General features: G+C 42.9%; 1 protein-coding gene across 6 annotated transcripts in view; it reads left to right on the top strand.

Annotated features, from left to right (window-relative positions):
• The window catches only part of SETD5 (SET domain containing 5), a 163,560-nt gene that overhangs the window by 89,175 nt on the left and 58,904 nt on the right, over window positions 1-15,481 (top strand). For all 6 annotated transcript variants that reach the window (XR_005583051.1, XR_005583052.1, XM_039482460.1 and 3 more), the window contains exons 9-13: window positions 8,223-8,371; window positions 10,500-10,617; window positions 11,117-11,226; window positions 11,509-11,758; window positions 11,982-12,065. Coding sequence is in view for 4 of the 6 variants with exons in the window: in XM_039482460.1 (XP_039338394.1) it covers window positions 8,223-8,371; window positions 10,500-10,617; window positions 11,117-11,226; window positions 11,509-11,758; window positions 11,982-12,065 (711 nt within the window). In the remaining 2 variants the exon portion in view is untranslated. The remainder of the gene's footprint in view (window positions 1-8,222; window positions 8,372-10,499; window positions 10,618-11,116; window positions 11,227-11,508; window positions 11,759-11,981; window positions 12,066-15,481) is intronic.

The following is a 15,481-nucleotide window of genomic DNA, read 5'->3' as shown; positions in this document are numbered from 1 at the left end:
CTATCCGCACCCGATTTCTCAAGACCACAGCTGGTTTCCTCACCCAAATCTCACCACCTTGCACCTAACTGCATGGATGCTACATGGCTGAACCCTGAAGAGCAGGTCTGCTCAGAACAGGATCAGATGGTCTTGCTAGGTAGTAGAAAGCCTTCCGCCAAGACTACCTACTTGGCCAAGTGGAAACGTTTCACTTGTTGGGCTTTCGAACGTGATCTCTCTCCATCTCGATCTTTCCTTCAGTCTGTCTTGGACTATTTGCTCCACCTAAAACAGCAGGGCCTGGCCCTCTTGTCTATTAAGGTACATTTGGCAGCCATCTCAGCCTTCCCCCCCCCCACCCCACCCCCAGTGAACAGCAGATCACTGTTCTCCCACGAAATAACAGTCCAGTTTCTCAAGAGGCTGGAAAAACTGTATCCTCAAGTTCACAAACCAATCCTCCCCCCGCTCCCCCCCAGGGAATTTAAATTTATTCCTGTCGAAAATCATCCTCTTTCTCTACCTCTCCCCCCCACTTGAGTCATTAGCATAGTGATCCCTGCTACTTCTCTCTTGGAAGGTCACCTTCCTTGTGATGATCACCTCAGCCAGAAGGGTCTCTGAGATCAAGGCCCTTGCATCAGAACCACCTTACATGGTGTTCAAGGACAAGGTCAAGCTGAGCCCCCATCTGGCCTTCCTGCCAAAGGTGGTGTCATAATTCCATAACAACTAGGTCATATTCCTACCTGTCTTCCCAAAACCTCTCAAGAACTCTGAGAAACGATGGCTTCATTCATTGGACGTTAGGCAGGCCTTCACTTTTTATATTGAGAGAACTAAACCCTTCTGCAAATCCATGCAACTCTTTGTGGCAATAGCAGAAAGGATGAGAGGGCTAACCGTGTCAACCCAAAGGATCTTGTCCTAGATAACCGCCAGTATTGGGCTTGTTATGAGTAGGCGAGCGTCTTGTCTCTGGCCATAGTAACCGCTCATTCCATAAGAGCCCAGGCTTCATCAGTGGTGATCTTCATGCAGGTCCCAAACCAGGGCATCTCCAGAGCCACAACACAACCTGGTCTTCAGTGCATATCTTCGTGTCCCACTATGCCGTCACCCAACAGGCCCGAGACGATGCCAGTTTGGAAGAGCAGTGTTGCAGTCAGCATGTCCATTATGCATGGGGTGTGCTATAGATCGCCGGGATCTAGCCTGGATATGGATAGATAACTCTTTAATGTTTTTAAGGAGGTAAATACTAATAGGAACTGTATGATCATGGGAGACTTTAACTTCCCGGATATAGATTGGGGAACAAATGCTAGTAATAATAATAGGGCTCAGCTTTTCCTAGACGTGATAGCTGATGAATTCCTTCATCAAGTAGTAGCTGAACCGACGAGGGGGGATGCCATTTTAGATTTGGTTTTGGTGAGTAGTGAGGACCTTGTTGAGGAAATGGTTGTAGGGGACAACCTTGGCTCGAGTGATCATGAGCTAATTCGGTTCAAAATAAATGGAAGGATAAACAAAATTGCATCTGAGACTAAGGTTTACGATTTCAAAAGGGCTAACTTTACTAAATTAAGGCGACTAGTTAGGGAAGTGGATTGGACTAACATAACATAATGGGGGTGCCCTTTGTTATATTTAGGGATCTAAAGGCGGAAGACGCCTGGGATTATTTCAGGTTGAAGTTGCAGGAGCTGTCAGAGGCCTGTATCCCGAGAAAGGGAAAACGGTCCTTAGGTAGCAGTTTTAGACCGAGCTGGATGAGCAAGCGTCTCAGAGGGGTGATTAAGAAAAAACAGAAAGCGTACAAGGAGTGGAAGATGGGAGGGATCAGCAAAGAAACCTACCTTATTGAGGTCAGAGCGTGTAGGGATGCAGTGAGAAAGGCCAAAAGCCGGGTAGAGATGGACCTTGCGAAGGGAATTAAAACCAATAGTAAAAGGTTTTTTAGCCATATAAATAGGAAGAAAACCAAGAAAGAAGAAGTGGGACCGCTTAAAACTGTAAACGGAGTGGAGATTAAAGATAAGCTAGGCATGGCACAATATCTAAATGAATATTTTGCCTTGGTCTTTAATGAGGCTAATGAAGGGCTTAGGAATAGTGGCAGAGTGACTGATGGGAATGAAGGTGCGGGGTTGGAAATTACAGTTTCCGAGGTAGAAGCCAAACTTGAACAGCTTAACGGTAGTAAATCAGGCGGCCCGGATAATCTTCATCCTAGAATATTAAAGGAATTGGCGAGTGAAATTGCAAGCCCGTTAGCGATAATTTTTAACGAATCTCTAAACTCGGGAGTTGTACCGTTTGACTGGAGATTAGCTAATATAGTTCCTATTTTCAAGAAGGGGAAAAAAAGTGACCTGGGTAACCACAGGCCTGTTAGTTTAACATCTGTAGTATGTAAAGTCATGGAAAAAATATTAAAGGAGAGAGTAGTTACGGACCTTGATGTCAATGGCAATTGGGACAAATTACAACATGGTTTTACGAAAGGTAGATCGTGCCAAACCAACCTGATCTCCTTCTTTGAGAAAGTAACAGATTTTTTAGACAAGGGAAATGCGGTGGATCTAATATATCTTGATTTCAGTAAGGCGTTTGATATGGTACCGCATGAAGAATTACTGGTTAAATTGGAAAAGATGGGAATCGAAATGAAAATCCAGAGGTGGATAAGGAACTGGTTAAAGGGGAGACTGCAGCGGGTCATATTGAAAGGTGATCTGTTGGGTTGGAGGGAGGTTACCAGTGGAGTTCCTCAAGGTTCGGTTTTGGGTCCGATCTTATTCAATCTATTTATCACTGACCTTGGAACCAAAAGTAGGAGTGGGCTGATAAAGTTTGCAGATGACACGAAGTTGGGAGGTATTGCCAATTCAGAGAAGGATCGGGATATCCTCCAGGGAGATTTGGATGACCTTGTAAACTGGAGTATTAGTAATAGGATGAAATTCAATAGTGAGAAGTGTAAGGTTATGCATTTAGGGATGACTAACAGGAATTTTAGTTATAAACTGGGGACACACCAGTTGGAAGTAACAGAAGAGGAGAAGGACGTCAGAGTCCTGGTTGATCGCAGGATGACTGTGAGTCGGCAATGTGATGTGGCCGTTAAAAAAGCTAATGCGGTCTTGGGATGCATTAGGCGAGGTATTTCTAGTAGAGATAAGGAGGTGCTAGTCCCGTTATACAAGAAGGCGGTGAGACCTCATTTGGAGTACTGTGTGCAGTTTTGGTCTCCCATGTTTAAGAAGGATGAATTCAAACTGGAACGGGTACAAAGAATGATCCGAGGCCACTAGAATGATCCGAGGAATGGAAAGCCTGTCGTATGAAAGGAGACTTGAGGAGCTCGGTTTGTTTTCCTTAACCAAAAGAAGGTTGAGAGGAGATATGATTGCTCTCTTTAAATATATCAGAGGGATAAATACCAGGGAGGGAGAGGAATTATTTCAGCTCAGTACTAATGTGGACACGAGAACAAATGGATATAAATTGGCAGTTGGGAAGTTTAGGCTTGAAATTAGACAAAGGTTTCTAACCATCAGGGGAGTGAAATTCTGGAACAGCCTACCGAGGGAAACAGTGGGGCGAAGGACCTCTCTGGCTTTAAGATTAAGCTTGATAAGTTTATGGAGGGAATGGTTTGATAGGATAACGTGATTTAGTCACTAGGTCAATAACGTGCGACCACTGGTAATTAGTACCGAGGGTCAATGTTGGGATATTGAAAGTCTTTTTCCTGAGTGTCTGGCTGGAGAGTCTTGCCCACATGCTCGGGGTTCAGCTGATCGCCATATTTGGGGTCGGGAAGGAATTTTCCTCCAGGGTAGATTGGCAGTGGCCCTGGAGGTTTTTCGCCTTCTTCCACAGCATGGGGCAGGGGTCGCTTGCTGGAGGATTATCTGCTACTTGAAGTCTTTAAATCAGGATTTGGGGACTTCAACAGCTGAGTCAAGGGAGAGAATTATTTCAGGAGTAGGTGGGTCAGCTTTTGTGGCCTGCATCTTGCGGGAGGTCAGACTAGATGATCATAATGGTCCCTTCTGATCTTAAGTTCTATGATTCTATGATTCATTAACTCTGAGCCCACCTCCTGGGGGTTCTGCTTGTGAGTCACCTAGTATGGAATGGACTTGAAGAAAAAATGGTTACTAACCTTCTGTAACTGTTATTCTTTGAGATATGTTGCTCAGGTCCATTCCATGACACGTCTGTCAGAGTTAGAGGTAAGGAGGAACTGACAGTGTGCGGGGCCGGCAGGACTTCTTACACTGGCACATGTGTGCAGCTCCAGAGGGCGCTACAGCCAGCCCAACAAATACCACTAAGGGGAAATTCTCCAGCCACGGTGCACACGGTGCACACACACCTAGCCTGGAATGGACATGAGCAACACATCTCAAAGAACAGTTATAGAAGGCTAGTAACAGTTTTTTCCTAAAGGAGGCTTGTCTTCTGTAGCCTGATTTAGGGTATACTAATAATATTAATTTGGATAATATGGGAATTTAATTTAATTTAATTATAATAAATTATTAATATTAATAGTATGGGTTTTAGGCTCTCCAATCTGTTTGATCAGAAGATAAAAGTTCTTGTCCCGAATCAGGCTCCACAGAATTTATAAAGGATCCTCGGGGGTATGACAGGAAGCTTACACTGAGAGATATAGTCATAAAGACTTTTTATTAAAATAATTGAAATAGTAAGCAAATGGTAAAATAACTTAGGGAAACCCAGCTTAGCCTAGTTCCCTTGAAACTTAAAGTTTAAGAAGAACAAGTACAGCCTAGTAATAGTAGCAGACATTGTAGATAGATAGAATAGATAGAGAGAGTGGAGGAAGTGGGTCACTTCTTTTATAGGGCACAAGTGCCGGAAATCCTTCCTCCTATGCCCAAATTTCATTCCTCACCCACAAAATGTTAGGCTACGCTTACTCCATAGGCTAGTATGTACGTGCGTATTGATGACATGTACATACGCACATACATTTCATTGTGGTGTACCTGTTAAGTCTGTGGGTACAAATTGAAAAAAAGCCCTGTGCCATTCTTCATTGTCTATTGGTCTAAATAAAAGGTCCTTGACATAGTCGTGGGTACTTATCTATTTAGGTAACAAGCTATAAGTCAACTTTACTTTTCTGGGTAAAAGGTCTTAATATAGATATGCTAACTTTGCCTTAGCTTAACATACAGGATATGGCCTGTAGGTCTCTTGCCTTACAGCCAAACTTACTTTAATATAAATCTATAAACCTATTACAATAGACCAAATACTTAAACTATAAGAAAAGATACATATTTGCAAGCAAGAAGGTTAATCCTATAGGCTACACTTCAAAGCATTGCACTCCCACTTAACCATGTTCTGGTCATTCCTGTGTTTTGTAGATGGGTGGCAGCCTCTTTCCTTTCCCAGCTTTGATCTTTACCATTTGATCTTCCATGTGCTCCCAGAGTCTGTCTCTCTCTCTCTCTCTCTCTCTCTCAGGATCATGGTAGCAATAATGTTGGCTTTAGGGAAGAAGAAAGTCACTTATCTGTTCTTAGACAATATTTCTAATAAGATTCTGTACAGAAAAGTGGAGGAAGCACAGGGATATGGTTTCTAGAGAATCTTGGATCAAGGACAGATTCATGGTGCCAGGAAAGTCTACCATAGGCCTGGACTGAGGATATATACTATCCGGAACAAGGTCTCAGATCAGAAAAAACATTGACATAAGATGAAGATGGCTATAATGGAAAACAAGAAGTATCACAAACAAAAATCCAGTTCTTACAGGACCCTGTTTGGAATTTTGATCTCATACACAGGTATGCTTCAATGATCCAGGGATTGTGAGATATCTCTCCAAATTCCTGGTATCCCCTCTGCATCTCACCCTCTTCCATGCATTGGCAGAGATCTAGTTCCAGTTGCATACTCTTCACTCCCACAACTGGTGAATGCAGAATATCAATTTTTTTTAAGTGATTTTCCAAATTCAGTTCAGAGAATGAATACCAAAAAGAGAATACAGCATCCACCAGCTGGAACACAATGATTCTTTCTTTGTGTTTTTTCCATGGAAAATGAAGCTGTTTTGGTCCAATAATCAATGTGTCTGATAGGATTTTCATAATAACAAAGAACACAGAGAGAAATTCTCCTGTCCTTGGCAGAGCACAGTTTCCTATCTGTATGTGCACTGTCCATTAAAGGATTAGCAGAGTGGCTCCTACACCCGGAAATATCTTGTTCATCTTTTTTTGTATCTGGAAACAATAAAGTACCCTACGGGGTCTCAATGTAACAGGACCTGGAATGTGAGGAAGTGAATGACACTTCAAAAGCTGGGTAAGTTCCCTCCAGTATGCCTTCCTACCTTTTTCACTGCTCCCTGGATAGGAAGGAGAGAGCAGCAGTGATACTGTTTATCTTTCCGGCTGTAGAGGTTATGACTCTCGGGCCTGATTAACCTAGTATTGGCACTTTGGATGTGTCTCTCATAGAGGAGGTCTGCTGTTGAAAGCAGTTTTCTATCCAGAACCAGACTGGTTTAAAATAAATACTTGGATGAAGTGATTATTGCTTTCACTAACCGCAAGAGAGAACTTGTTCTACTGGCTGGTGCAAAGTCCATAATTTTAAATCCATGTTAAACTAATGAAGCATAGACTTGAAATCCTCCAGAGGGGTTTATTATGGGTGTACAAGAGTGTCCAAGCAAAACGTACAAATCTCTATAGTACAGTGTTCTCAGCATGTTCCAAAAGGAAGTTTTGTACAAATCTCAACATTAAACCTTTGGGCATCAGTCTTATGCTAATCCTGCAAAGTCATAGAGCCACGACCTTGAAATCTCATTCTGCTCCTTACAGCCTAGATTGAACCACTGCAGGAAGTGTTATTACACTTCATATCCATCAGAGTAGGCCTTCTGATAGTTGCCGTCTCCAATCAGAAGTGTAGATTTTTTGTTGTTTTGTTTTTTAAGTATGGAGCTTTCTCCTTTGGGACCCAGTGTTGTACTCTGAATTCAAACAGGCAGTCCTCCTGTGCTTCTTACAAGCATAACATTTTAATGAATAACAAAAAGGGTGGCTGTCAGGATATGATCAAATCATACACCAATACATTTAATACATGCTACATTATTATTCTTTATCCTTCATTCTAAATTATATAAAATACAAACATAAAATCATACTACTACACTCACAACTGTCATAGCATTAGTTTCCTATGTGAATTCAAGAAAGATTCTTCCTTCAGTTAAGCAGTCCAGCCGTTAGGAGCACTGACAGTCTCAGGGCAGAGAGTCACATCTTGAGTATTGAGATTTGCAACACGGATATTGGGCCATCAATACATAAATTCACCAACTTTGTATATTGGTCATCCAGTCTTAGCCAATGCCTTTTTTTGGGGGGGTGGGGGGGGAACAGAAGTCTTCTGTGTGAATTGGTGTCTGGGGGGAGATGGAGGAATGATTTATGTATAATTTACCTTGTTTTGAGTGTACACATTTAAAGGATGATCCTGCTTCCCACTCTGGAAACACACTGCTTTGACAATCCCACTGTAACAGCTCTGTGGACCTTAGCATGAAGAAGAATAGGAAAGTTTATCTATGCTTACTTGAAAATTTGCTTTCTTCAAATATTAAGGTCCTCAGATCCTGGAGACAAATGGGTCATCCAGAATAGAGAAGGAAATTGACATGCAAGGATTTGGGTTTGTTGTCATTAGGAAGAATTTACCATGCTCAGGAGTGAGAGAAATTGTGCTTTTTCCTCAATTTGTAATTTAGGAAAGTAGTTTTGAATTATCCTGGCTGTGGAAATTATCTCAACTAGAGGGAAGGAACTTAAGGAGGTGGGGCATTCTCCTACTGCCAATGATTGACAGGTCTGGTTCTGCCCCCAAGCTGCAATCAGGCTGAAGTACCAATTCTAATGGATCTGTTGACCTTATTACTCAAAGAAAGGACATTTTTGGGTAAGCACAGATACATTTTCCTATTCCCATTGAATAAACATTATTTCCAAATCATTGTCTGTTGCCCAAATGTCTGTCTTGGAGTGAGTGGTTAATGAGCTGGTCAGAATTCCCGGGTCCTGTTGCTAGAAGCCAGTTTGTTCATATGTAAATCATAGGATAAAATCGACAGGGCTGTTGCCTGAGGTTCCATTTTGAGTTCTCATATTTTGTTCTGGTTTCCATTGCAGTTGCAGCTGGGAAGAGTGACTCGGGTTCAGAAGCACCGGAAGATCTTGAGGGCAGCAAGAGACTTGGCATTAGATACCCTTATAATTGAATATCGAGGAAAGGTTATGTTAAGGCAGCAATTTGAGGTCAATGGGCATTTCTTCAAAAAGTAAGACTGCTATTCAATGACCAGTGTGAGGGCACAGGGGGCATGGAGTGATTGAGAGCTGCTGTGGGGGAACCACACACTGCCAGAAACCCTGCCACAAGGGGTCTTGCAGTTGTGCCATGCATAGAAAAGTAAAAAAGATACAAAATAGCCCAGATCAAGTTGAAGGAGATTCCCACAACTGAGCCATTCTTTTTAGGTGACAGATCTGAGGAGCTGTCCCAGACTGAGGTATCATTAGAGGAGTTTTGGAACAAACTGATAAATTAAACAGTAATAATTCAGGACCAGATTGTATTCACCGAAGAGTTCTGAAAGAACTCAAATGTGAAATTGCAGAACTGCTAACTGTGGTATGTAATGTATTGCTTAAATCAGCCTCTGTACCAGATAACTGGTGAATAGCAAATATGACGTCAATTTTTAATAAAGGCTCCAGAGGTGATCCTGGCAGTTACAGGCCAGTGAGCCTGACTTCAGTACCGGGCAAACTGGTTAAAAATATAGTAAAGAACAGAATTATCAGACACACAGATGAACACGTTATGTTGGGGAAGAGTCAACTCAGATTTTGTAAACGGAAATCACGCCTCACCAATCTACTAGAATTCTCTGAGATGTCAACAGAGATGGACACGAGTGATCCAGTGGATATAGTGCACTTGAACTTTCAGAAAGCCTTTGACAAAGTCCCTCACCAAAAGCTCTTAAGCAAAGTAAGGAGTCATGGGATGAGGGTCCCCATATAAATCAGTAACTGGTTAAAAGATAGGAAACAAAGGGTAGGACTCAATGGTCAGTTTTCACAGTGGAGAGGGGTAAGTAGCGATGTCCCCCAATGATATGTACTGGCACCAGTGGTGATCAACATGTTCATAAAGTATCTGGAAAAAGGGGTAAGCAGTGAGGTGGCAAAGTTTGCAGATGATACAAAATTACTCAAGTTAGTTAAATCCAAGGCAGACTGGGAAGAGTTACAAAGGGGTCTCAAAACCAGATGATTGGGTAACAAAATTGCAGATGAAATTCATTGTTGATAAATTCAAAGTAATGAACATTGGAAAACATAATCCCAGCTATACAAAATGATGGGCTCTGAATTAGCTGTTACCACTCAAGAGAGAGACCTTGGGATCATGATGGATAGTTCTCTGAAAACATCTACTCAATGTGCAGCGGCAGTCAAAAAAGCTAACAACATTAGGAACCTACAGGAAAGGGATAGGTAATAGCACAGAAAATATTATTCCACCATATAAATCCATGTTACGCCCATACCTTGAATACTTGTGCAGTTCTGGTTGCCCCCATCTCAAAAAAGATATATTAGAATTGGGAAAGTACAGATGGGGAGGCAAGAAACGATTAGGAGTATGGAACAGCTTCCATATGAGGAGAGTAAAAAAGACGGACTGTTCATCTTATAAAAGAGATGACTGAGGGGGGATATGATAGAGGTCTATAAAATCGGGACTGGTGTGGAGAAAATGAATAAGGAAATGTCATTTACCCCTTCACATAGCACACAAAGCAGTGATCACCCGAGGCAATTAATATGCAGCAAGTTTAAGACCAATATAAGGAAGTACTTCTTCACACAGTGCACAGTCATCTTGTGGCACTCATTGCCAGGGGATGTTGTGAATTCTAAAAGTATAAAAAAGAATTTGATAAGTTCATGGAGGATAGATCCATCAATGCCTATTAGCCAAGATGATCAGGAACCAGAGCCCATGGTCCGGGTGTCCCATAACCACTGTCTGCCAGAAGCTGGAACTGGACAATAGTGGATGGATCACTCGATAAAATTGCCATTTTCTGCTTACTCCCTCTGAAGTATCTGGCACTGGTCTCTGCTGGAAGCCAGAATACTGGGCTAGATGGACCATTGGTCTGACTCAGTATGGCCATTCTTATATTCTTATGTGTTTTTCCATTTATGGAATACAAATCTCTTCTCTTTTTGGGGTAGATCTGTTGTATTCTGAGTTAGGAGCTGCATGAACTGCCTGAGTGAAATAAGCAAAGGAAGAGCTGCTTCCCATATTCCTGTTGAGTGAGGAGTGGCTGTTATATTGGTGGTGGGAATTGAGTCTGAGGGGACTACAAGAGTTTGTTACTTCCCTAGGCCATACCCCTTTGTGCTGTTCTACTCTAAGTTCAACGGTGTTGAGATGTGTGTGGATGCCCGCACCTTTGGCAACGACGCCAGGTTCATCAGGCGTTCCTGTACACCAAATGCAGAGGTAAACTTCCTGCTCCCCCTTCGGTTGAAACACAGGCCAGCAGTGCACAGGTTTTTAGTATAGCCCTTTTCACAGGCATTCAAGCCCTGAATAAAATGCAGTGGCCACAAGTAATGTCAGTAAAGAAAAGGGAGAGAACTTGATAATCCAGCAAAGTGTTGTACAGATTTTTCCCATTTGGCTGCCTGTAGGCTGAAGATGGGGGGGGACAGGGAGGGAAGAGGTTGGGGAGCACAGGGCCTTTCTCCCGAAGGCCTAAGAGAGCTAGAGAAGGGAAGACTTGTAGGTTTCCTCTGGTCAGGGCATGGGAGTGATCCAGGATAGGACAAAAAGTAAAGGATAGGGAAGGGCAGCAAAGCAGGCTTTTTTCTTGGGCGAATTGAGAGGGTAATTTTAGCATACCACGCAGGAACTCCCTTCCTGGTAGGAGACTGCCCCTTTTGGAGTGAGGAACATCTCGCTCTTGGGGTGTCAGTTTCTGTTTGCTTTGTTTGTGAAGGTCCGTCATGTGATTGCTGATGGAATGATCCACTTGTGTATCTATGCGCTCGCCACCATTGCCAAGGACACAGAGGTCACCATCGCCTTTGACTATGAGTACAGCATCTGGTGAGTCCCTCATCTCACCAGCCTGCACTGATCTGGCACACACATCCTCCTCCTCCAGCCCCTTCCTCTTTTCTTACATTTTGCTCCATTATCTGCTGAATTGTATTTTCATGTATTTATTCTGCCCAGTTCTACTGGTCTCTTCTGTGATAGAGGCTGGAAGGTAGCAGGCTCTCCTTGCTTTGGCACCTGGCAAGATCTGTAGTAGCAGATGCATTGAATGTCTCTGTAGGAGGGCTGAGAAATGAGGAGTGACACAGATATGTTTGTGTTTTGGACCAGCAACTATAAAGTGGACTGTGCATGTCACAAAGGGAACAGGAATTGCCCCGTACAGAAACGGAACCCAAATGCTGCAGAACACCTCCCTCCACCTGTTCTAGGCACACTGATGATGGGGGCAGAAACAAGGCGTCGGAAAGCCCGTCGGAAGGAACTAGAATTGGAACAGCAGGGCATTGCATCAGATGAGAACAGCAACCAGCAGGTGGAGGATGTTCCAGAGGGACCTGCTGCAGCCAGTGACAATGAGGTAAAATTTGACACTTTATAATGCCAGGTGTTTGGTCATTCACTGTGGAGGAATTTGGTCCTTCAGGGCGCTGATATCTCTAGAACCAGAACTGCAACAGCTCTTTCTTAAGTTTCACTCTAGTGAGATACCAAAACTAATCCTGGTAATTTTCCAACTGCTCTATATTTTCATTTTGCAATGGTGACTGTTCTGAGTCCTGGCTTCTCTCTGCTCTCTTCAGGCTGCAGATAAAGAAGAGAAGCAAGAGGAGGGGGAGAGAGAGGAGGCTGTGGATGAGCAGGGAGCCCTGGTTCACAGCAGACGGGTGAGTACCTCTTCTACTCTGATCCGTAGTTTTGTTTTTCGTGGCAGCTGTATAGGATGGAGCAGGTCACGCAGGGCAGATTGGTTGTTTCTGTTGTTTCGTGACATGATTCCAAATATTCAGAAATCACTGACTTTTGTCAGGAAGGGTGAACCAGGCAGATTTCACATCCGAGGGTGTCTGTACACAGCTGGTTAGGCTCCAACAAGCTAGAGATGGAGAAAATCTAGCAACCACCATTTGCTTTGGGGGACTGTGCCACAGGTACAACATCCAATTGGTAAGAATGTTTTTCCTTTCTTGGTTTCATTCAGTTAGTCCTAGCTCCTTTCTTGGTCACTAAATAATTTCTCCTTACTCCCTGGTGTCCAAACACTTCAAAGTAAATATTGTTAGGTTACTATCATGTCCCTATGCCTCCTTCCTCCTCCTCCCTCCCTCCTTTGTAGCCTAGCCAAGCTTATATATACTTAGCTGTTTTAATCTTTCATCACACCCATATATCAATCCCTCCAGGTCCCTGATCATTTTGCTTTTTTTGAATTTCCTCCAACTTTTCTGCAAGGTTACTAGCTAATGCCCTAAGAGGCATGTCTTTCCCCATATCTTTTATTAGTGATCCTTGTTTTGCGCACACATGGTTGTAAAAGTCCTTCTTAGTCTGCTTAGATTTTTGGCAACACACAGTCCATTTGCTCTTTTACTGCCCTTTTCCTTGCAACCCTAGCTGGTATGGTTTTCTGGTGTGGTTACTTGCTGTATATACTCAGATCTTTGAGGAGACCCTTGAACCAACACTACAATCCTTGCATTTTTCCCAAAGATTTGTAGTCTATTGTGCCTTCTTTTGGTTTTCTGGATGGTAGTTTTCTGTATAACTAAGAACTAGTTTTTTTAATGTATGTACTTCAAGAGGATGTCTATCCTGAGATGTGTCATTGACATTAATTGAAAGTGCAATGAAAATAACAGCAGTACATACTCCATTCCCCCTTGTATTTACCACCAACCAACACTTATATCAAGTCAAAATCTCCCACCTCTCCTGTTCCCCAAAAGTGCTTTAGCCTTCTCCGAAATGCCTGCCTCAACAGATTGGGTTTGTTTCCAGGAGGGTTCTGCAGGGATCAGTTCTTATCCCGACTCTTACTAACATTTTTGTCAGTGACTTGGAAGAAAACATAAAATCATCATTTGTAAAGTTTTCAGATGACACAAGAATTGGGGGAGTGGTAAATAATGAAGAGGACAGGTCACTGACTCAGGGTGTTCTGGGTCACTTTGTAAACTGAATGCAAGCAAACACTATGTGTTTTAATCCAGCTAAATGTAAATGCATGCATGTAGGAATAGAGAATGTAGGTCATATTCACAGGATTGAAACTAGGGTTGAGTTTCGTAGGGGATTCAAGCAGATGATGGAGAGAAGGCAAAACGAGGTTGAAGGGAAATGTCAAGACTCGCAGATGCAAGCTGGACTGGAGAACTGTGAGAGTAGGCTGCTGGGTGAGGAAAATGGCCAGTGGAAACATGTGACTACCAGAACCGGCAGAGGAAAAGACCAGCTAGTGAAGAAGAACTAGAGCTCAGGAATATGTTTGCTGAGTTGGAAAATGGAGAAGAGACGCATCAGGCGTAACAGAAAGTGGGAGGGCAAGGAAAAAGAGAATAACGGCTGTTCCTATAAGAAGAGGGAAAGAGTCAATAGTGATAGCCAGAGTTTGGTGCCCCAGGAGTATACAGGATAACTCTCAGAAGATTGCAAAAGAGAACAAAAGACAAGAGGACTTGCAATCAGAAAGAACAGGAGAGGAAGGCTGGAGAATCACACCAACACCAGGAAGAGGCAGGTCTATGTGATTGGTGACTCCCTACTAAGAAGAGTCACCAGGCCGGTCACCTGATCTGGAAAACAGAGGGGTGTGCTGTCTGCCAGGAGATAAGATACAGGATATGGAAGTGAGGCTGAAGAGAATCCTAATGGAATCAAGAAAGAATCCACTGATTGTCCTTCGCATGGGAACAAACGATACTGCTAGATTATCGCTAGAACATATCAAAGGAGATTTTACCAGACTGGGGAAGATACTTAAAGAAATGGAGGCTCAGGTGACCTTCAGTGGGATTCTGTCTCTCTCTAGAGGAGGAGAACGAAGGCAAGACAGGATTATGATGATCAATAGATGGCTCAGGCAGTGGTGCTATAATAAGGGCTTTGGGATGTTTGTCCACTGGGAGGCATTCGTGGACAGAAGAGTGTTCTCAATGGATGGACTCCCCCTGAATAGGGAGGGAAATAGACTTCTGAGGTGGAGGTTGGCGCAACTGATTAAAAGAATTTTAAATAAGGAACTCCAGGGAGATGATTGGGAGATGCTCAAGTAATCTCCGCACCTGATTCTAATATTGACCAGAGGAAAAGAGAGAGACTATAGTAATGGAGAAAAGAAAAAACAGTGAGTAAGAGAATGGACATTAAGAGGAAAGATAGCTTCATTGGCACTAACGGACAGGTAGGCGATACTGGCAGTAGAATGACTACCCAGTTGGGTGAAGAATGTGGGCAAAGCCAAGCAGAAACAACTAAATTGTATACCAATGCAAGGAGCCTGGGTAACAAAATGGAGGACTAGAACTACTGGTGCAGGAAGCGAAAACAGATACTATAGGGATAACCAGAAATGTGGTGAAATAGTAGTCATGACTGGAATACAGGGGTTGAAGGGTATTGTGCTGTTCAGGAAAGGATAAAATGGAGTCTGCTTGGGTCAAAATCACTTTGGGGAAGAAAGATACCAGAGGTTCCCCTTGGATAGTGCTTGGGGTCTGCTACAGACCCCCAGGATCCAATTTGAGACGTCTTTAAAGTTTTTAATGAAATAAATACTACTGGGAATTATGTGATTATGGGAGATTTTAACTTCCCAGATAGAGATTGAAGGATTGAAGGATAAGTGCTACTAATAACTAGATTTTCCTGGATATGATGGCTAATAGATTTAATCACTAAATAGTCGCTGAACCCAAAAGAGATTATGCCATTTTACATTGGTGTGATGAGTAGTGAGGCCCTCATACAAGGTTGTAGGGGACAACCTTAGTTCGAGTGTTCATGAGCTAATTCAGTTTAAACTAAATGGAAGGATAAACAAAAATAGATCTGCAAGTGGCATCCCCCTGATTTCAAAAGGGTAAACTTCAAAAAAAATTAAGGGAATTAATTAGGGAGATGGACTCAACTGAAGAACTTCAGGATCTGAATGTGGGGGAGACTTGGGATTACTTTGTCAATGTTGCAGAAACTATCTGAAGCCTGTATCCCAAGCAAGGGGGGAAAAATTGTAGGGAAGGGTTGCAGACCAATCTGGATGAACAAGCATCTCTACAGGTGATTAAGAGAAAGCAGAAAGCCTACA

Source organism: Mauremys reevesii, linkage group 7 (genome assembly GCF_016161935.1).
Source record: "Mauremys reevesii isolate NIE-2019 linkage group 7, ASM1616193v1, whole genome shotgun sequence".
Lineage (NCBI taxonomy): Eukaryota > Metazoa > Chordata > Testudines > Geoemydidae > Mauremys > Mauremys reevesii.
Note: the sequence above shows the minus strand (reverse complement) of the source record. Positions and strands in the feature narration are given on the sequence as shown.